A 21,847-nucleotide genomic window follows, 5' to 3' on the forward strand; every position below is an offset into this window, starting at 1 on the left:
ACTTTGAAACTAAATCCTTATTTCTAGCTGGGTATACTCCTGACCGGAATAAAAATGCACTCCCCAGTTTCCCTGGCAAGTGGGCGTAGCTGAGGTGCTAGTCACACACTTCCAGGAAGTTTCTTTAAAAAGGAGACGTTCCAGCTGCCATTTTAGACTGGGAGAACAGATGCTAAGCACTAGGATGGCAGGGCAGAAAGAAAGAAGGGACCTTGGTCTCTGATTCCCTTGGAGCTGCCATGCTAGCCTTGGGATGCCTTTCTCCACATCACTTTTACAGGAGAGAGAAACAAGCTTCTCTTGTTGTTGTTTTTTTAACAATTTTTCCCCCAAGATGGCTCCCTCATCTATTTGCTCATTGTTTTTCGCTTGTTACCTGCTTGATTTTGCTTGATGTTGCTCATTCTTTCTTTGCCTTCTTTAGGAGGCACCAGGAACCAAACCTGGGGCCACTGATGTGGGAGGCAGGTGCTCAACTGCTTGAGCCATATCTGCTCCCTTCTCTCTTGTTTAAGTCACTAATTTGGGGGTCTCTTTTATTAACAATTGTATGCAATTCCTATACAGAAATTATAGCTACTTCTTTAATTTTAATTTCTTAAAAGACACATTTAATTATCGAAAACAAAACAAAAAAGGCTAATTAAATACATTTTATAAATAAATAATTTAAATAATTTGGTTTCAGCCCTGTTTCTTGTGTTTCATACTTTATTCTTAGGTCACTTTTCTTCTTGCTGAATGAAGCTAGTTGAAGCTAATATGCAGAGAGAAACCAAAATAAAAGAGTAAGAATTCTAATGTTCCAGTCTTCAGTTCCAGTGTCCTTACTCCTGACCTTCTGGAGGTTTGATTATACAAGTCAACAAATTCCACTTATTTGTTGTCACTTGAGGCCAAAAACTCCTGACTAAAAGAAATAGAAATCTAATGAAGAGATGAGTTCTTGTGGCATTTTTCTAATTTATACACCGTGAAGGAACCAGAAACAGTCTAAGATTTAAATGCTTAGAGAGGAAGTTGATTTTAAAAAAAGATAATAAGAAAATACATAGTGAAAGCACCAGAAAAGGAAGATAAAAATGAAGGAACTAAAAATAATGAGTCCCAGAATGCTGCATAATTTATCAAACTTGTCAACAGCAGCAAGTTAAGAGTAGAAAGCTGTTCTTTAGGGGAAAAAAACAGACTTAAGTTACCAAACAGTATTATGCCCTAAAGGAACAATAAAAAGCAGAAATAATTGTCTATAATACACATTCTAGTCTACTCAAAACCCAGCCTGAGGACGATGCTTAAATACTAAATTTCCACTTGAAACTCCCTGTCTTTGATAAATCTGGATTCAAATATAATATATAGATGGTACATTACAATTCAATTCAATGAAGTTCTTTTTGCTAGGTTCTGTTTTCAATAGAGGGCTATACTTTATAGTATATATATTGAAAGCTCACTAAACCTCTCCCCTTGACCAAAATAGACAGAAAATCCAAAGAAAGGCATTCATCTAGGACACAAACAATTGTTTCACCTAGGCATATGAAAAAAATAAAACAAAAAACAACCAGGAGTAAAGATTCTATTATAATTTTGACTTTAAATATATATTCAATTTGATTATCAGTGTCTAAAAAGAAAATCATATATACTATAGCAGTTTGATATGGTTATAAATTCCAAAAATAGACACTGGATTATGTTTGTAATCTGGTCTGTACCTGGGTGTGATTGAGTTACGATTGGAGCTGTGATTGGGCTACGTCATTAGGGCATTAAGTCCCCACCCCTTGGTGGGTGGGGACTGGCAGATAAAAGGCATGGCAAAGGACAGAGTTGAGGTTTTTGTTTTGTTTTTTTAAAGATTTATTTATTTCTCTCCCCTTTCCACCCCCCCCCCCAGTTGTCTGCTCTCTGTGTCCATTTGCTGTGTGTTCTTCTATGTCTGCTTGTATTCTTGTCAGTGGCACCAGGAATCTGTGTTTCTTTTTCTGTTGTGTCATCTTGCTGTGTCAGCTCTCCATGTGTGCGGCCCCACTCCTGGGCAGGCTGCACTTTTGTCGAACGGGGCGGCTCTCCTTATGGGGCACACTCCTTGCGCATGGGGCTCCCCTATGCGGGGGACACCCCTGCGTGGCAGGGCACTCCTTGCGCGCATCAGCACTGCGCATGGGCCAGCTCCCCACGGGTAAAGGAGGCCTGGGGTTTGAACCACAGACCTCCCATGTGGTAGGCGGATGCCCTATCCCTTGAGGTAAATCCGCTTCCCAAAGTTGAGAGTTTTTGATGTTGAAGCCTTACTCTGGCGCCCCAGGAAGTAAGCTCACAGAGGAAAGAGAAGAAAGCCCCAGGAAGAGAGGACCTGAGCCAGGAGAACACAGAGGAACAGAGATGGCTCCTTAGATACAGCAGAAATCCCAGGGAGAGACAGAGCCGTTCACCTCATAGTCTACAGCTGACCTTGTGGAGAAAACAGGAGCTGAGCCCAGAGGAAACTAGGAAGCCTGAACCCTCGCAGACATCAGCAGACATCTTGCTCCAACATATGAAAATAGACTTTGGTGAGGAAAGAAACTTATGGTTTATGGCCTGGTATCTGTAAGCTCCTACCCCAAATAAATATTCTTTATAAAAACCAACCAATTTCTGGAATTTTGCATCAGCACCCCTTTGGCTAACTAATACACATACATTCTCTACGACATGTATCAAGAGGGAATCTGGATTAAAATGGTATTTGGAAGAAAAAGTGGTTACCTTTGATGCAAGGTTGTCTACTAAAGCAATCATAGAATTCTTGAACAAGGTGGCGGCAGTCAGAGGTCGCTTGGTCACCTCTGTAATGCTCAGTTTGCCTTCAGGCCACATATTCTTCAGCACAGGATTTGAACTGAGAACCACAGAAAGAGCAATTCAAACATCACATTCAAATAAGCGGAATGAGAGTCACTAAGCAATTCTGCTCAACTGTATTCTGGGAATCACCGTAGTACTTACAGACTGAACTCACAAGGCCTAACTGGAAAAATGATTGCACCCAGAAAATTTCACTGAAAGTATAAAGACAGATACTGCACCACAGATTTAGAAGACTTGTCCAAACTGTATAGCACATTAGAACATACTCCTTAAATTTCTTTAGAGTAATATTTATATTATTGTTCCCTAGAACTCTTAAATGATTAACATGACTCTTACAACATACATATAAAACTGGCCTTTGTGGTGGTTATGAATGAGGAAAAATCACTAGTAGGGAAATGATCCTCAATATCATGGCAGAAGACATGCAAATGAAAACATCTTCTAATTGAAACAAATGAACATACAGAACAGGTAGCACTACAAAAACCCAGCTCTTTCTAAAAATACAGATTGGAATATATAATAGCAAATTTTACATTGTCATCTGGTGAACCCCCTCATTGCCACTGCATTTATAAACACATATCTAGCTTTGGTTGTTAGAATATTTTATTAATATGGTATTAAGACTGCTGCAGTCCAATTCTTAAAACATACTTTATGCTAATTTTCATACTAAAAACTAATTATTTGGCTTTGTGGAGATATTTTAAAAGCATGTAGTAGTCTCAACTCTGATTTTCTTCCTGTTTCATTTTGGGGGCTTTTGATTTCAGAGTAACTAGAATTTGAAATGTTGCTTGTTTCTTGGAAACTTTTCCCTTGCTGGAATTTTTATTTTAAGAAATAGAAGTTAAAAAGAGAAAAGGGTTAACATGGATAATCATTGTTAACTGTGTTTAGAACTGCCATCATTTTGTCCACTTTTCTTTCCCTGATAAAAACAGAAAATCGCACTGGTTTCCCAAAGCACCAAGTAAAGTTCTGTATGTAAGTGGTCAAAATAATAGCTGCAAAATGAAAGAATGGATGACAAAAAGGCAAAGAAAATAAATGTTAATTAAGATACAGTGATACTCCTAAACCTTGTTTCAGGGTTTAGTTCCTAGACTTCTTCTCGCTCATGTTTTATCTATGCTCATTCCCTAGATAACGTATCTAGTCTTATGGCTTTAAATACTATCAATAATGAATTTGTATCTCCAGTATCACCTCTCCCGAGTTTCAGGGAAATTTTGCAATTGCCTGTTTGACATTTTCAATTGGCCGTCCAATACGCGCACTGGACATAAAGTATCCAAAACAAAACTACTGATTTCCCCTTCTCTTGTTTTCCCCAAGTCAGGCATCCCTTCCCCATTGCTCAGGTATTTTTTGATTTATATCTTTCTCTCACATAGCATAACCCAAACTGACGAATGTTTCATCTTCTCTATCACTACCACCCGAATCTCAGCCACCAGTCTCTTGTCTGCATTACTCAACTTGTCTCCTCTTAACTGGTCTCCCTATTTCTTACTTTCCTTTTACATCTTGTGTTTTATAGCAGCACTAATGATCTTTAGGCTCTGTTAATTTTTCTTCATTCTTTTCTCTTCTGCTTCTCAGACTGGATAATCTCAACTGACCTATCTTTAAATTTGCTGATTCTGCTGCCTGCTCAAATCAGTTGTTAAATGCCTCTAGTGAATTACTCATTTCTGTTAACTTTCAACTCCAGAATTTCTATTAGGCTTCTGTTTATAATTTCTATCTCTTTATTGATACTATTTCTTGAGACATTGTTTACCTGGTTTTCTTTTAATTATTTGTCCATGGGTTCCTTTAGTTCTCTAAGCATATTTAGATAGTTAATTTAAAATCTTTGCCTTATACGTTTAAGGTCTGGGCTTTCTCAGTTAAAGTTTCTGAGAAAACTTTTTTTCTCATAAATGGGCTAAACTTTGTTTCTTTGCATTCCTTAACATTTTTTTGTTGTTAAAAATTGCATATTTTGAATATAATAATGTGCAACTCTGGAAATAAGATTCTTTCCCTTCCCCAGTGTAGCAGTTTGACATGGTTATGAATTCCAAAAATAGATATTGGATTATGCTTATAATCTGATGTGTACCACATGATTGAGTTACGATTAGGGCATGGGGACTCACAGATAAAAGATATGGCAAAGAACAGAGTTGAGGGTTTCTGATGTTGGAGTTTTGATATTGGAGTTTGATGCTGAAGACTTAAGCTGGAGCCCCGGGAAGTCAGCACACAGAGGAAAGAGAAGCCAGCCCCAAGAAGAAAGGAACCTTGAACGCAGGGAAAAGCAAGACCCTGGAACGTAGGAACCCAGGAAGCCTGAACCCTCATAGACATCAGCAGCCATCTTGCTCCAAAAAGACTTTGGTGAGGGAAGTAATTTATGCTTTATGGCCTGGTATCTAAGCTCCTACCCCAAATAAATACCCTTTATAAAAACCAACCAATTTCTGATATTTTGCATCAGCACCCTTTTGGCTGATTAATACACCCAGTGTCTGTTGTTGCTTGTTGTGGTTGTCATCTGTTTATTTAGTGACTTTTCTAAACTAAATTTTGCAAAGTCTGTATTCTTTGTCATGTGTGGCCACTGAATTCTCGATTCTATTAGGTTGGTGGCCAGCTAGTGATTTGATAGAGATTTCCTTAAATGCATGGAATAAAAACAAAAACAAAAACCCAAAAGCAAAATTAAAAAATCACCTCTCTCAATCTTTCCAATTGGACTCTGTGTGTGTGTTAGGCATGCCTTTAACACTCAGTCAGAAGTTTACAACACTGCTTTAGTCTTAACTTTCTGCTTGTGCAGAGCCTAAAGTTCAGCTAGAGGTGAAAGCTTAGGGCTTTCTCCAATCTTTCCAATATTTTCTGAGCATGTACCCAACCTTGGGCATGCACATGGACTTCTAGATTCCTGGGAAATGTAGGAGCTTGTCAATGTCTTTATTCCCCAAAGCATCTCATTCCCCAGCCTTTTCTCCCAAGCTTTTTGATGAGGCTATTGTTTGCCCCTCTTGTTATCCCTTGCCTCAGATGGCAACAAATAAGACATTTGCCTTTAAATATTTTTTACAAATGACATTCTCCTCCCCACATAGCCCCTTTAGCTCTGGGAGAAGCAAGCCCTTGAGCCAGTCCTTTTGGGAGCCAGCAGACACGTCAAGATAAATAGCCACAATTTTCTGGAGCTTATTCAGATTATATGTACTTATTTATGTGTGAGTATGTGTATAGTTTCATTCAATTTTATCACATGTGTAGAATGATATATTCACTAACAAAATCAAAATACAAAACTGTTCCATCACCACAGGACTCTCTTGTGCTATCTCTTTATAGCCATCTCTACCTCTCTCACCCCACCACCTCTAATCTCTGGCAACCACTAATCTGTCCTCTATAATTTTGTTATTTAAAGAATATTAAGTAATTAGAATCATATAATATGTGATGTTTTGAGATTGGCCTTTTCCACTCAATATAATTCCCTTGAGATCCATCCAAGTTGTTGCATGTATCAATAGTTCATTCCTTTTTATTGCTTAGTATTCCACAGTATTGATTCATCACAGTTTATTTAACCATTTACCTATCGAAGGACATTTAGGTTGTTTCCATTTTTTTTTTAAATTTTTATTTCTCTACCCTCCCCCCGCCCCAGCTGTCTGCTTTCTGTGTCCACTCACTATGCATTCCTCTGTGACCACTTCCATTCTTATCAGCAGCACTGGGAATCTGTGTTTCTTTTTGTTGCATCATCTTGTTGTGTCAGCTCTGTGTGTGTGTGGCGCCATTCTTGGGCAGGCTGCACTTTCTTTTTGCGCTGAGTGGCTCTTCTTATAGGGCGCACTCCTTGCGCGTGGGGCTCCCTTACGCGGGGGACACCCCTGCGTGGCACAGCACTCCTTGCACGCATCAGCACTGCACATGGGCCAGCTCCACACGGGTCAAGAAGGCCTGGGGTTTGAATCGCAGATCTCCCATGTGGTAGGTGGACGCCCTATCCATTGGGCCAAGTCCACTTCCTGTCCAGTTTTGGGTAATTCAAAATAAAGCTGCTCTGAACACAAATGTGTATATGTTTTTTGTGTTGACATACGTTTTCACTGCTTTGAGATAAATGTCCAATTGTGTGATTATTTGCTGCTTTTGTGGAGGATGGATTTTGGAGTTCTCTATTCCACTGTTTTCACTGATGTCACCTCTCAATAACTTCTGATGGCCAACTGACTGAAAAGACTAAATAAATATGTTAATACAGTCTCTAATCTATAAGAAGCAGCTCACCAAGAACACTCTTTCTTCTTCATGGACCTTCTTTCCAAAGTATACATACTGGGTTTAAACTTGCTATCATTTGCTTATTTTTATTTCACCATAGCTTTTTCACATTTTCTTCCTTCCTGAAAAGATTCCATCTGCAGTCAGGATTTATCATCACTGACAATGGATGCTACTTTCGTATCAGAATGGCTTCTTAGTTGGGAGCAGTGACCCTATCATGAGACTCTTGAGTCTTAAAGCTTCTAGCTGTGCCACTTCTCCCATCTCCACTAGCCTAGTCTGGGAACCACTGAGTACACTGGCAGAGGCATCAGATGAGTGGCAGCAGAGAACAGAGAAACTAAGATAATCCAAGGGGAATCAAGGAAAATCATATTAGTAGCAGTAAGTTCATAGACTATATGAACATAAAGTCATGTATTTCATTCATTAAGTATATTCAAACAGAACTGGAAAATGTGCCAGAAACTCTTAAATTGTCACATAAAAATTATGTGCAAGTACATTACACAACAAACGTCAAAGAGTTAAATGTAAAGTTAATTTTAAAATTTCACTTTTACCTGTTATACATGAGGCGCTTGAAATCTTGAAATAAAGTGTCTTTATTTTTGTCAATAAAACCAATGACAGAATAGCTAATAAAAAAAAAGAAGACATACATTATTTACCAAGCAAGAGCTACATTTAAACTTATTATAAGTCTATGTCTTTTCATAGTTAATTATGCAATTAATCATCTATAAAGTTTATATTGTCCTTCTTGTTCTATGTTAAAGGACACCAAATTTACCTACTAAATAAAGGTGATTTTGTTTCTATTACTCAAAAGGAAAGCAAACATTGGTACCACCATTATTATGAAGATTACCACTTTCTACTGTCTCACTGCTTACCCCAAGAAGATGACTTTTAAAAAGAGAGCTATATTTAACATGCAGTATTTCTAAGATAAAAACAATATAGCTTCATATAAAAACTATTATAGCCCATTTGTAGGGAGGTCAAGTGACTTGCCTAAGGTTCACTCAGTGTGTTCAGTGTGGGATAAAAGAACCAAAGAAGAACTGTGAAGGATAGTAAGATTTGGATAAGTAGAAAAGAGAAAGGAAAGCAGATCATATGGAAACAGACTGAATGAAAGGACCAAAGTAGGCACATGCATGCAGTTCTTTGGATAAAATGAGGCCAATATTTATGGTTTGTAGGAAAGGAAAAGAATGAAGTTTTGAAAGTCAAGCTAAGGTTACAGTTGGTGAGAAAGGTGGGTATGGGAGCTATACTGCTGCAGTGACTGCCATGGACTCTAGAAGCATAGCCTCAGTGTTAAGGTATAAAAATAAATGGGGATTCTCCAAGATTAAGACAAAGCCCTAGGAGGTTGAGGAAAAAACTCTAGATGCAGCTGCTCCTTAGAGTGCTGCTTTCTTGCCTATCTATATTTTCTTCATTCACAATCACATCTATATAGATGATTCCAGATCTCTAACTCTGGCACCTCTCCAATGTTTCAGACTTACATTTTTAATTCTGCAAAAACGTTCCTTCAGGCTGCTTATAGGTACTTCAAGGTCCCCTGGTTCAAAATTATTGGTCTATTCCATGTGGTCTTCTTTCTAATATTTCAAACTACCTTTGACTGAACCCTTAAGTCATTTGACTTTTAATCTGGACTAACATATAAAATTGAAACTTTAATCTCCTTATTTTGGCCTTCAAAACTTGTAATTTGATCACAATCTATCTTTCCAGGCATCTCTACCTCTTTCCACTTCAAAAAGGATACATTCCAGTCAAATGGACCTAGTTGCTATTTTCTGATTATTTTTAACACCCTTCCCATTTCTTCCTAGAAGAATATCCTAGCACTCAAGGACCAGCATCAGTCTTCCCAGTTTATCACACATGGCCAGAAACATACCATTTCTTCACTCTGCATTATGACAGCACTTGCTATTACCCATGTAACAAATTATTCTAGATGACCTTTTACAGTATATGTATATGAGTGTGTATATATATGTAAATGTATAAATAAATATAAATCAACACACATACAACCATATTTGTACGTTGCTTACACGGAAAGCTGCTTGTGGGCTTCCATACCTTATAAAGTATTGTGTACACACAAGATATCCAGTGAAAGTCTAGAAAAGGACTGAAGGGCCTAAAGAGAGAAGGGACAACCTGAGCATTAAGCATACCTCAAAGGGGTCAGCTAGAGCACTGACAGAGAATCTGGAAACCTAGTTATTATCTCAGCTCTTCTATAAACTTGATGTGTGACCTTGGGCAAGAATTTTACACATATCACCTAAGTTTCCTCATCTGTGAAACAAGGGGGCTGACCTAGTGGTTTCTAGAACACCTGTCCAGCTCTGTGTTTATGACATTCTGAGTTGAATGGCAGTACTGTGGTTCAGTGGGACAGATTTTAGTGGGACTGATCTGTATGTTTTGGATCTTTCCTCTTCAGTATACTAGAACCTGCGAATAGGTCCAGAAAAAGTAGACAGTGGTGCCATTCCACCAGCACCAACGGCTAGGTGGGTAAATGGGACATGTGGCAGCTTGAGATTATTTATGAATTCCAAAAAAGAGATTATGTTTGTAAACTGGTCTGTTCCTCTGGGCATAATACCCTTTAATTGTATTAGATATATCTGAGATGTCTTTGATTAAATTATGTCAAAGATTAGGGCTTTCATTCGACCATGTCAGTAGGGTGTGACTCAGGCTAAGTCTCCACCTCCCTGGTGGACTGATATAAATGGGCATTCAAGAAGACAGAGAGGAAGATACACAAGAAGAGAACTCCAAAGATATCAGAGGAGAGAACTTTAAGCCTGTGGCCCCGGGAAGAGAGGAGAGCCATTCGCCCGATAATCTACAGTGCTGAGAAAGCTCAGAAAGAAATAAGCCCTAGGGCCTGGAGCTGAGAGAGAGGTAGGTTGAAGCCTCATAGAGATCAACAACCGTCTTGCTTCAACATGTGGCAACTGACTTGGTGAGAAAGTACCTCTTATGGTACCTTGAGTTGGACTCTTTAGGGCCGTGTAACTGAAGCTTTTACCCCAAATAAATACCCTTTATAAAAGCCAACAGATTTCTGGTACTTTGCATCAGCACCCCTTTGGCTGACTAATACAGGATAATTTCAAGCCATATTATTTTATTCTTCTAGAGTTTTAATTTAAATAAAGGACAGCTATTAAAATTCTTCAAACATGTTTTTGGCATTTATGGAGATGATCATTTGCTTTTGTTTGTTTAATCTCTTCATGTAATGGGTGACATGGATAGAATGCCTAATGTAAAAAATAAGGGAAAAGGAGAAAAGAGAACTTTAATCAATAATAGTAAGTTGAGGAAGAGTATTCAAAACTAAGTATGCTAAACTGAAAAATATGCCACCTCCATAGATTACCACATCAAATCCCCTGAAACGTGTGAATGTTAACTTATATGGTTAAAGATGTAAATAAGTAGGGATCTTGAAAGAAGAAGCTTACACTGGGTTATTTGAGAAGGCACTAAATGCCATTTCAAGTCTTATAAAACAGAGGCCGAGGACAATTTGACACAGAAACACAGAAGCAGAAGAGGCAATGCCACCACGGAGGGAGAGTTTGGAGGGATGTGACCACAAGCCTGCAGTCACTAGAAACTGGAAAAGGCAAGGAAGGATTCTTCCCTAGAGCCCCCACAGGGAGTGCGGCCCTTTTGACACCTTTATTTCAAACTTCTCATCTTCAGAACTGTGAAGAAAGAAATTTCTGTTCTTTTAAGCCACCAGTTTGTGGTTATTATTACAGCAGTCCTAGGAAACTAACACACTCAGGTAATTATATTTTTTAGTTATATTTTCTTCTGAATGTCTAGTTTTATTGTATTATAATCATAAAATAGGGCTTGCAAGACTTTTACTTTTTCAGTTGAAAAATTATATGGTAAAACTGGTTTTTGCTGATGCAGTTACCCAACTATTTGTAGCCCTTCACATACAGCAGTCATTTCTTGCCTCTGGGCCTCTGCCTGCTGTCTCTTCGGCTTGGAATGCCCTCTCTTCTCCCAGCCTTCCTCCTGATTCCTCCCCCTGACTAACTTCTTTACTTTTAAGACTCAACTTAGGTATCACTTACTGAAGCAAGACTTCTCTGCACTCCTCACACTGGGTTAATTATCCCTTCTTGGTGCCCCCACAATGCCATGCCCATCTCTAGTTTAACCCTTTCCATTCTTCATTATAATGACCTTTGATGCATCTGCCTGTACTCATCACTAAATTGTTAGCATCCTTAGGGCAAGGCCCATCTTATTAATCTTCCTGTCCTACTTCTTAACAACAGACTTCCAGGATTTATTTATCCACCAACCAATTTTCACTGAGTACCAGCTGTGCCAGGATCTATGCCTGGGCACACAGTGAATGCTTAGAAAGTGTATGAAAAACAAGCTGTGCCATTGTTTTTAAAAACAGAGTTAAAATACATTCACATAAAAGTGACTGAAAAATGCACATGCATGGGAAAACAATATATTTGCCCTACTTATATTTTGTGACGTGAGGGTGCATGCACATTTCATCAGGTACCAAATTGTGATACTCACACTACATCACCTGCATAATGTCGAATCCGAAAATCTCGATCAAACTCCAGGATTTTGTCTGAGGCACAGAGCTAAGAAACCAAGGAGATTATTTCAGAAACATATTTTAGCTTTTCTAAAAATACGTCCCAACTTAAAATAAGATGATGAAGTCAAAAGCAATGATATCATTAGGAATGAAATCATATTGAATGGGCTTGATTTTCATATGTGGCTGCTGTGGTAAAGACTGTGAGCTTTCACCCGAAATTCATTTCCTCTCGTTCCAGGGCATGCAGCTAGACTACATTTCCTGGCCACCTTTGCAGTGGGATATGGCCAAGTGACCACTGGTGAGCAGAAGTCAAGTGTGTCTGTTCCAGGTCAAAGCTGATAAGAAGTGGTGATACCCTATGTGTTCTCTTTTCCCCTTCTGCTGGCTGGATGCAGAGAAGGATAGTCTCTAGGGAATGGAAGAGCCCAGATCCCTGAGAGAGACTGTTATCTTTTGATACTTAAATCTTGTTTGCTATCTTTTTTTCTTAAGCTTTTAATCCTGAAATAATCTCAAACTTAAAGGGCAGTTGCAAAAATTGTACAAAATTCATACAGAGAATTCCAATATACGCCCCTCAGATACCCAGATTAACCAATTTTAACATTCTGCCAGGTTTGCCATACTATTCTGTCTAGCCATTTATCTACCTATCTGCCCACCTGCCCCATCTATTTTCTGAATTGGTTGCTGTCTTAATGCAGCCCAGCCTATCCTGACTAATACGGTTTCTTTCTCCTCCATGTTCCACTTAGGGAGGACCATAACTATCATTACTGAATACCGGCAATACATGTCATTTGATCCTCACACCCGACATTTATGGTAAGTATTACGATCTTTTATACACATGAGACCTAAGGTTCAAATGGTTAGGCAAGTGGTCCACGATCACACAGGTGGTCAGTGGAAGCCCTGAGAAAGGTTCTTGGAACTGATTGCCTGTCTGGTTCCTATGAACAAACAGCTTGACTCACCTGTCCTCTGCTAGTTGGGCACCCAGCTCAAGTCTATCATTTCACAGACCTATCTTCTGCAACTCTTACTCACTAAAGGGGAATATTTTATGAAAAGACAGGTTTGTATGACCCTGACGGTCTCCATAACTACAACCTGTGATAGGAAAATTACAGAAAGTTTGCCTGTAACTTTGTCACAGGTGATCCCTGTGAAGGATAGATTCTAAAGCAGACATCTAAGGAGCCACAAAACACTGAGTACAGTTACATCCAAAAACCGGTTAGGTTCTACTGTCAGATAACAAATAACCTCAATACAGGCCACAGAATTCTTAATGGAATCATTAGTCTACTAATTCAATAAGTGGATAATTATAGGAAATTAAAACCAAGCTTTTGAAGTTCAAATCTTGGCTGTACCATACATCTACCCACTCTGTCTCCTTTAATAATTACTCATCTCAAAGAATTCTTTTGAGGAATAAATGAGCTATGTAGGCCAAAGTGTCTAACATAAAGAAGGGTCTCCAAAATATTTAATTCCCTTTTCCTTCTTTCTCTTGCATTAACCACATTTTCAAAAACTTTTCATTTAAAAAACCCCTAAAGGGAAAGACCCAAGAGACATCTCACACTAACTGAATATTTTTACATTTGGATACTGTTGTCTCAACTGATCTGACCATGGAAGGTTTTATATTTTTCTTTACTTTTTTTTGGTAATAACAGTTTCATTTTTACCAATTTTTATGCTAATATTTTAGATAATAATTTTATGTCTTATTGGATCATTTACACATCTCCCCATGAAAACTTTAATGAAGAAAGAAACAGTTTAGCCCCTCAATGAAATTACTATTACAAGCCAGAAATCTCTTTTTCCCTACATGTCAATAACTCTAGTTAATCAGTTACCAGTAGCAAATGATGGTACTTGGCTCAACATACTGGATAACAGTACTGTTTAACAGAAAGTTTCATAGTGATTAAAATATTCTGATAGTTTGGTTATTTCATTTCTTTCCTTTAGTAGGCAAAGATCCAAGGAGGAAAAACACACACTTTAAAAATCCTCATTTTTGCCGATAAATTACTGTATAGCACTCCCTATCAAATCAGTAGCTACTACTTAAAAGTATTATGTAGAGTTGCTACCTTAAGAAGCTTTCAAAGTATTTGGTTGACAAATTTAATTCAGGTATATAAATGATCAAGGTAGAAGGTATCCAAAGGAGATGAGTATAATGTCTTATGTAGGATTCATAATTATTTATATAAATAAAGTGGAGCCTTAAACGTATCAGTTTAAAATTCAATATTCCATGAGATTTATTTGGTATGGTCTTGACCAATTTGATTCAGTTTAATACTGAGTGCCTATGATCTGGTAGGCATGGAGCCAGGTGAGTCTCTAATCGGAATTGTGCTTATAAAAGACCTTTATAAACGATCCCATTAAAGACAGGAAATTTGCCCAAGGAATAATATTATGTTTAAAAGCATTACTCTTCATTATTTAGGTTGCTTCCAACTTTGCTTGCTGCTCTTTCTCTAGCATCCAAAGAGCGCACCTGGCAAATAACAGGCACTCATTTAGAATGAGTGGTATAAATGGGGAACAACAGATAGAATACTTCTAACCAGAGCCCTAATGTCAAAGATCAGAACTAGTATCTTAAAATTAACTTGTAGCAGGGCTACATGTCAATCCTCAGTAACAGTGATGAGAATATTTTAGAAATAAACTAGCCTAAAATAAATATCAGCCAGTAATCAATTTCTTGGTGATTTGTGCTTTATCTAGTTAATTGTGGAATCTCCCTATTCTCATTATATAATTTCAAAGGGGAAAGCATTATAAAATAGATTTATTCAAGCCAAAATGGCAGTATGTCATAGATTGACATGGAATTATGGAGAAACGGAAATGTCTACCCTTTACTGAAGGAAGGGGCCCGTTTTCCTTTCGGCTTGTGGCTGCGACATAAGCCTGCATTGGTAGGGATGGCCTGGGGTGAGATGGTGTGCCCCTTCTTGGACAGAGTCCTTTACCAATACTGATGGCAAGCACACTGTGCTCTAGGCACAGCACAGGGGCTGAGCTGAAAACCACAACTGCCATCAGTTATTACAGAAGCGTGACCTCTTTATGGAATTCGTTTTTAGATGTGAAAAAAATGAGTGAAAATGATACCCATTAGGTAAAGGAATGCATTTCCCTGTATGGCAAAACACCGCCTAAAATTTCTGGTTTCAAGAAGGTCACATAGTCTGAAGGATCATGGCAGGGCACACACCACCTTTTGCAACAAATGAGGATGAACAGTAAAAAGTCAAGGACAAGAGCTATTTTCAGTGCTGGAGTTATCAGATGCAGGAGTAAAATTCTAGCTCATGAACAAGGACTCTGTACTTATTGGTTATAAATGACATCATACTTTCTAAAGGATGGTTCATTTTTCCTGTTTCTAGAAAATTTAATGGTCTGGAGCTCCCTCTCCTGGATATTATGATTTTTAGCAATCTCATTATCCTATAACCCAGAGAGGCAGAATTTATCCACAGCAATAAATCCTTTAATAGGCATGTAGGGCCTTTCTTTCCTTTAACTTAACACATAAAGTCATTTAACTCTGTCAAACAACGAGGAAAATCTTAAAGATCAAAATGAGAGAAAATTCCCAAGCACATTACCTTGCGGCTGGAGAAATGACCGTGTTTGCACAGTTTGCTGTTAAGTGCTTCGAGGAACATTTCATCAGTGACTCTGCCAACATTCATGCAGGCGTCATCCAGGATTGCAATGATACCTTTGTGCTGCTGCTCCACCAGGTCCACGATGATCTGGTTGTTGAAGTAATCAATCTGTAGGACATGCACAGGTACGTAATTTTAAAAGGAACAGAGGCCAGGACAGGTCAAACACCAACGCCTCCATCTGCAGCAGGAGTTTAAGTGACCTTGATGTCAAATGTGTTCATAACATCAATGAGGCATAACACTAAGATATGCACACATTATACGGAGGTTTATTTTTTCACTTTTTGGACTTTATATCATGGAACACTTGTTTAGAAGAGGGTGGTCCAAGGAAAAAATTATAAGGGAGACAAAGTTTCTCACATCAATTAACTCTTGCTTTTAATCCTGTTTTCAGACCCCACACCTGGCCCTAGTCTTTCATACCTTCAATCTGTTTGCCATTAACCAAAAAACCCACCTTCCACTAAGTAAGTGCCAACAAATAATCTTAAGGTGTTATTTGGTCCATTACCTGATGAGACTAAGGTGTTACACAGAACTTGCATATTAGTTAAGTGACTCTGGATGACTAAAACCCAAAAAAGCATCTCCTTCTCTAATTTCCCCAGAGTTAAAGAGCATATATGTATGGCTCTAACAGGTTTGTCATTTTCTGAATATATTATAAAAAATGTAATTCTGAGATACAAATATCTACAAAAGAATAAGCTTTTCAATTATTTTCAATGGCTGAAACCAGTTATAAATAACCTCTGGTGTTTTAGCAACCTCAGTGCATAAGAGATTTGTGGGAAAATCCTTTTCTACCTCTGTTTATTCTGAAAGTCTACAGTACAGCTGTCACCACACACAGAGCACACACAGACCTAACTCAGGCAAGCTGTATGTCATTTGAAGATGGGAAGCTTAAAGGAGCATACATTTTAAATCTTTGCATTGATATCTTCCGTCTTATTCAGGAGGAACCTAAACTGAAAGTTCTCTCCATTACCTTCTGTTAGATCATGTATACATACCTATTACATGTTATTTAAAATCAAAGGAGCAATGCCATTTATTTGCCTATAGCTTTAAGCTCCATTCCTAATCTTCCATGGTCTCTTCTGTATTCCTTGGACTGAGAGCCTGCATACTGGGTAATTTTTGTTTTTCCTTTGTTTTCAGGAGGTACTGGGGATGAACCCAGGACCTTGTACATGGGAAGCAGGCATTAAAAGACTGAGCTACAACTGCTCCCCCTGGGTGACTTTTACTTTATTGTTTTATACTTTACTGGTTTGTCTACACAAGTGGTTCTAAATTGGGGGTGATCCCCGCCCCCCCAGGGAATATTTGGCAACATCTGGAGACATTTTTATTGTCATGGCTAGAGAAGTGCTATTTGGTATCCAGTGGGTAGAGCCAGGGATGCAGCTAAACATCCTACAATGGGCACAATAACCCCAAACAACGAATTACATGATTCAGAATATCAGTAGTACTGAGGTTGAAAAAATCTTGATCTGAATATTTATTTTTATTGTGGGTATTTATTACATTTCTTTTTTTTTTTTTTTTTTTTTTTTAAAGATTTATTTATTTATTTAATTTCCCCCCCTCCCCCGGTTGTCTGTTCTTGGTGTCTATTTGCTGCGTCTTGTTTCTTTGTCCGCTTCTGTTGTCGTCAGCGGCGCGGGAAGTGTGGGCGGCGCCATTCCTGGGCAGGCTGCTCTTTCTTTTCACGCTGGGCGGCTTTCCTCACGGGCGCACTCCTTGCGCGTGGGGCTCCCCCACGCGGGGGACACCCTTGCGTGGCACGGCACTCCTTGCGTGCATCAGCACTGCGCATGGCCAGCTCCACACGGGTCAAGGAGGCCCGGGGTTTGAACCGCGGACCTCCCATATGGTAGACGGACGCCCTAACCACTGGGCCAAAGTCCGTTTCCCTATTACATTTCTAATTAGAGAGAAAAGACATTTCCATCTTGGGAAAAATATCCTTAAAATATTCAAAAGGCAGGAAAGTTATGATTAATTAACAGCTGACATCTTAGACTTCGGGAGTAGGGACTGAGGAACTGAAGGCTAAGTCTTTTGTCCTAGAGACAAAGGAATTAAGTTTCTTTTAAAAATTCCAATTGTATAACTAAAAGCTATTGGTCTTTGCTAAAGATTCCAATAACTCCTAGTTTATAACTTTAATGCCTCTGCAAACATTGCTCAAAACAGTGATTTTCACACTCTGTTCTCCACCAACCTGGCATTCTCTAGAGGTATCATAGGGGATAGAGAGGGCAAAGGAGGGATGGGACAGGTTGGAAAAGGGAGATGCGGCTCTGGGCCCCCCATTCTGACTCCAAATCAAGCAGCTTTCTGCTTGAGAATCAAGTTCTTAAGAGCTAAAAACTATGAAAATGAGAGCACCAGAACCCTTTAAAAGGAAATAAATCAGAGAGAGAAGTGGACAATATGAGTCTCTTGATGGAAGTTCACTTACCACCAATGAAGTAGAACAGAAAAACAATGAACCTGAATCTAGTCGAGACTCTAGCTCTAACAACCAATATACTGGAAATACAAGGAACAGAGAAACATATTAAATAACACTCTAGGAATGTGATTAGTAAAATCCACACTGTGGGAAAATCTACAGAGTAAATGACTCAATCTCTTCTAGAAAAGATTGCAAGAAGAGTGAGAGGCAGGGAAGGCAGGAGAGAGAGGGTAAGAGGTGGAGGGGGAAATCCATAGATACACTAGAGACCTATGAACAAATCACAATGTAAGAACCTTATTTGGATCCCAATTCAAACTGTAAAACTAAACTAAACAAAAAACCAACTATAAGAAAACTGAGTAAATGTGGACACTGAATGGATTATTTGATGAATTTAATTATTAATTTTTTAAGTGTGTTAATGGTATTGTGGTTATGGCTTTTGTAAAAGTCTTTACCTTTTAGATAACCACAGTGAAATATTTATAGTTGAATTAATGTGATATCTGGGATTTGCTTCAAATTATCTGGGGGCAGGTAGCTAAAGTACAGATGACATAACTGCTATCCACTGATAATTGGGCAAACAGAGTTTATAATATGCTCTCTGCTCTTATGCATGCTTGAAATTTTCCATAGCAAAAAATTGGAAAAAAAACAAACAAACACCTAATCATTATATTCAGACTTTCTATTTTTTTAAAGGAAATTCTTGCCCAGAACAGAGACTATAATTTTGGGGTGACTTGGCACTGTAGTCAATAATCTTTATATTGGGATTAGTATTGTTTCCTCTCTGACATCTTCTGTTGGTATATTTAGTTAAGAGTTTTAATATTTTTAGATCTGTTGATCTTTTTTTAGATGTCTAAAATAGCCTACTGCAATGTTGACTTTTCTCTTTATCATCTATGCCTGTGGAATTTAATACTCTGATTGCTGAATGATATTTTTAAATAGCACCTCTGAATCACATATGAATAACAAGTTTCATGATTTCCTATAAATATCTAAGCTTCAGTAATAACTGGGTATTATATTATACAACCAATTCATTTTAGGAAACCTGCATATAAACTTAATAATTGAATTGAATCACATTTAAAAAGTGCTAAGAGAGCTCACTATTTAAAACAAAACTGTAGGTAATCTTTTTATAAAGTAAATGACAACCCTTTGATTTTTTTGTAAATAGGTAAAATTTATACTGATGTACTCGAACAAAATTTTATTTAACATATGATGGGAAGCAAAGATGTAATCTGAGGTAGAAAAGCTATGTATTATATCATTATATCCTTATTCTGAATGAGAGAAGATTAAAAAGTAGGAAGGTAGGAAGGAATACAAAAGTAATTTAAATATAGCATTTCAAAAAACTTTTTTTAACTGATGAACAATACTTGATGTGGGATGTTATTAATATTAATTATTATTAATATTAATTTCAATTATTTTTATTACCTCTACTACTTGGCAAGAAGACAGTTTTATAAAAACAGAAACTTATAGAAACATAGGTGTTTGTGTGTTTTTCAATCTGTTCTCAAAATTGTTTAAAAATACAAATTTAAAGAAAAATTACTAGTCCTCATTTCTTTTATGAGCAGAAGGTCTAATTGTAGGGAACAAGAAAGCCAAATGAGTCTTGCTTTTTAGCTTTGCTCTCTTGGGCATGTAGCCTGGACCAGTCATACTTTCTGGCTTTATCTTACCATACTAGTTTAACTGAAAAAAGAGAATGTTCATGAGGAGGCATGAGAAGGGAGGTGTTAACTGACGAGTGATAAAAGGAAAGTAAACAGAGAGGAAAATTAATGCAGGCGTTTTGATGTGTGGTTATAGAATACGAACGGTATTAACTGAAGATGATAAAATGCTATTTAGGTTAAAAAGGCAATGAGGAAGAAAAGGAAGAAAAGGAGGAAGGACAAGAAACTAAATTTGGAAGCAGAGTTTAGCAGAGTCTTCCAAATATTTTACATGTGACATTAAACTCTAATGGACATACAAACCAGAAAACCCATGTGGTATGACCCATGAAGTGAAAATGTTAGGTTCACTGGTTGTAACTCAGCATTTACGGGGCATGAAAAAAAGGGGCTCTATCAAAAGAAAACACTGGTGGCATGAAATCCACTTATCAACCCTGAAATGAATTGTATTTACGTATCTATGAAGGAAAACTAAATTTCAGATATCTCAAGTACCAAAGAATATCAAGAACACTTAAATTGTATTTCTAGTCTTGTCTTTATTGAAATTCAAAGATGTTTCTCCTAAAAAAGAAAAAAGATGGCTAAGTTCTACTTATAGAGTACCTTCTGGGTCACAAAGTCCAGAAATCTGTGTATATAATTTAGTAAGATGAGTATGCTATAGCCTATCTGCGCTAATCAGTGTAGTACAGACATTTTTCTAGCCTAGAAAATGCCCTTGATCTTTGGTACATATGACTTGATTGCACTCTTTTTTTGGAGGTTAAATGGTAGAGCTGACATGATCATTAAGATGTGAAACCCATAAAGACATTCTCAATGAGAGTTCACTCACATGCTTCCAAGGGATCCCTTCCCGCTGGTATTCCTCTTGTTCCTGCTTCAGAACCAGCTGAATAAATAGCTGCTGCAGCTTCTCATTGCAGTAATTGATGCAGAACTGTTCAAAGCTGCAACAAAAGAATACATCAACTTTAAAACCAATAAAAAACAAACAACAGGATATTAAGTATCTTACTCAGTTTACCTGTTGTTGTCAAAGATTTCAAACCCATAGATATCCAAGACACCAATAACAGTGTTTTTCCCATGGATTGTGGTGTCATAGTTCTTGACTTCAATCACATCATTGATGCGAGTAACAATCCAACAAAAAAGGCGTTCATATATTGCCTGCAAGGAAAATAACATCATACAATCTTGCCCATATGGGAATGAGTCCTTTATTTGGATTTGTGATAAGTTTAAATGTCCACTTTCTCCTTACTGTTTAGCATAGCCATTATTACTGTAGGCAGAAGAATTAGAAATACAGATTATCTGGTAAAAATGCATGCAAAATTAAAATGTAAATGGTTTGGACATAGAGGATTATTGGTTACTACATATATTTTATTCCAACAACATTCACCAGGCATGTTTCCATGCTCAGCTATATCAATAATTTGCTTAAATTATTGCATAAGGTACTTCATTGCTCTACTGTAATTTCATCAATTACAAAAAGTAGGGAACCAATGAGTTAATATCTATGCTCCACTAATGCTCGATGAATTCTAAAAATATAATTATTAATATATAATGCTAAATAAAGATCTGAGCAGAAAGGTTTGAAAATCCTTAAAAATCAAAACATACATCCAATGCACACACCAAGACAAACATGGACAAAGCACCATATGTTAACAGACATTCACATTCTGATGCTCCCACCCCAACATTTCCTTATGTCCCAAATCAATCCCTTTTCTCTCCTGTAACAAAGTAGGAAGGGTCCTTGCTCACCCTAAAGCCCATTCGTCTACCACTTGTGTGTGGATCCTCTTCTTTTGGGTGTTTTTGGGACTACCCTCCTTTAACTTCCCCCTTCATCTCCCTCTCTTCTGGAAGGATAGAAACATACTGTACAATGTTGTTTCTTTAAAAAAAAAAACCTTCCCTAACACCCCCCCCAGCTACCCACTCACCCACTCTTGTCACCTACACACGTCTGTAGGCACTGCCTCCTTTCTTCACCTCCCTTCACTCTCCAGGGCACTCCTGTTGTGGCTTACCTCAGTACTCCCTGGAAATGGCTCACCAAGGACTCCGAGTACCTCTACATGGACAC

At 37.9% G+C, this 21,847-nt stretch overlaps 1 protein-coding gene across 5 annotated transcripts in view; it reads right to left on the reverse strand.

Moving 5' to 3' along the window:
* MYO1D (myosin ID) overlaps positions 1 to 21,847 on the reverse strand; it is a 367,466-nt gene that overhangs the window by 246,645 nt on the left and 98,974 nt on the right. For all 5 annotated transcript variants that reach the window (XM_058283862.2, XM_058283863.2, XM_071210496.1 and 2 more), the window contains exons 9-14: positions 20,765 to 20,910; positions 20,573 to 20,687; positions 15,475 to 15,645; positions 11,788 to 11,858; positions 7,737 to 7,811; positions 2,758 to 2,890 (exon numbers count right to left, since the gene is read on the reverse strand). In XM_058283862.2, coding sequence (XP_058139845.1) covers positions 2,758 to 2,890; positions 7,737 to 7,811; positions 11,788 to 11,858; positions 15,475 to 15,645; positions 20,573 to 20,687; positions 20,765 to 20,910 — 711 coding nt within the window. The remainder of the gene's footprint in view (positions 1 to 2,757; positions 2,891 to 7,736; positions 7,812 to 11,787; positions 11,859 to 15,474; positions 15,646 to 20,572; positions 20,688 to 20,764; positions 20,911 to 21,847) is intronic.

This window comes from Dasypus novemcinctus, chromosome 21, assembly GCF_030445035.2.
Source record: "Dasypus novemcinctus isolate mDasNov1 chromosome 21, mDasNov1.1.hap2, whole genome shotgun sequence".
NCBI lineage: Eukaryota > Metazoa > Chordata > Mammalia > Cingulata > Dasypodidae > Dasypus > Dasypus novemcinctus.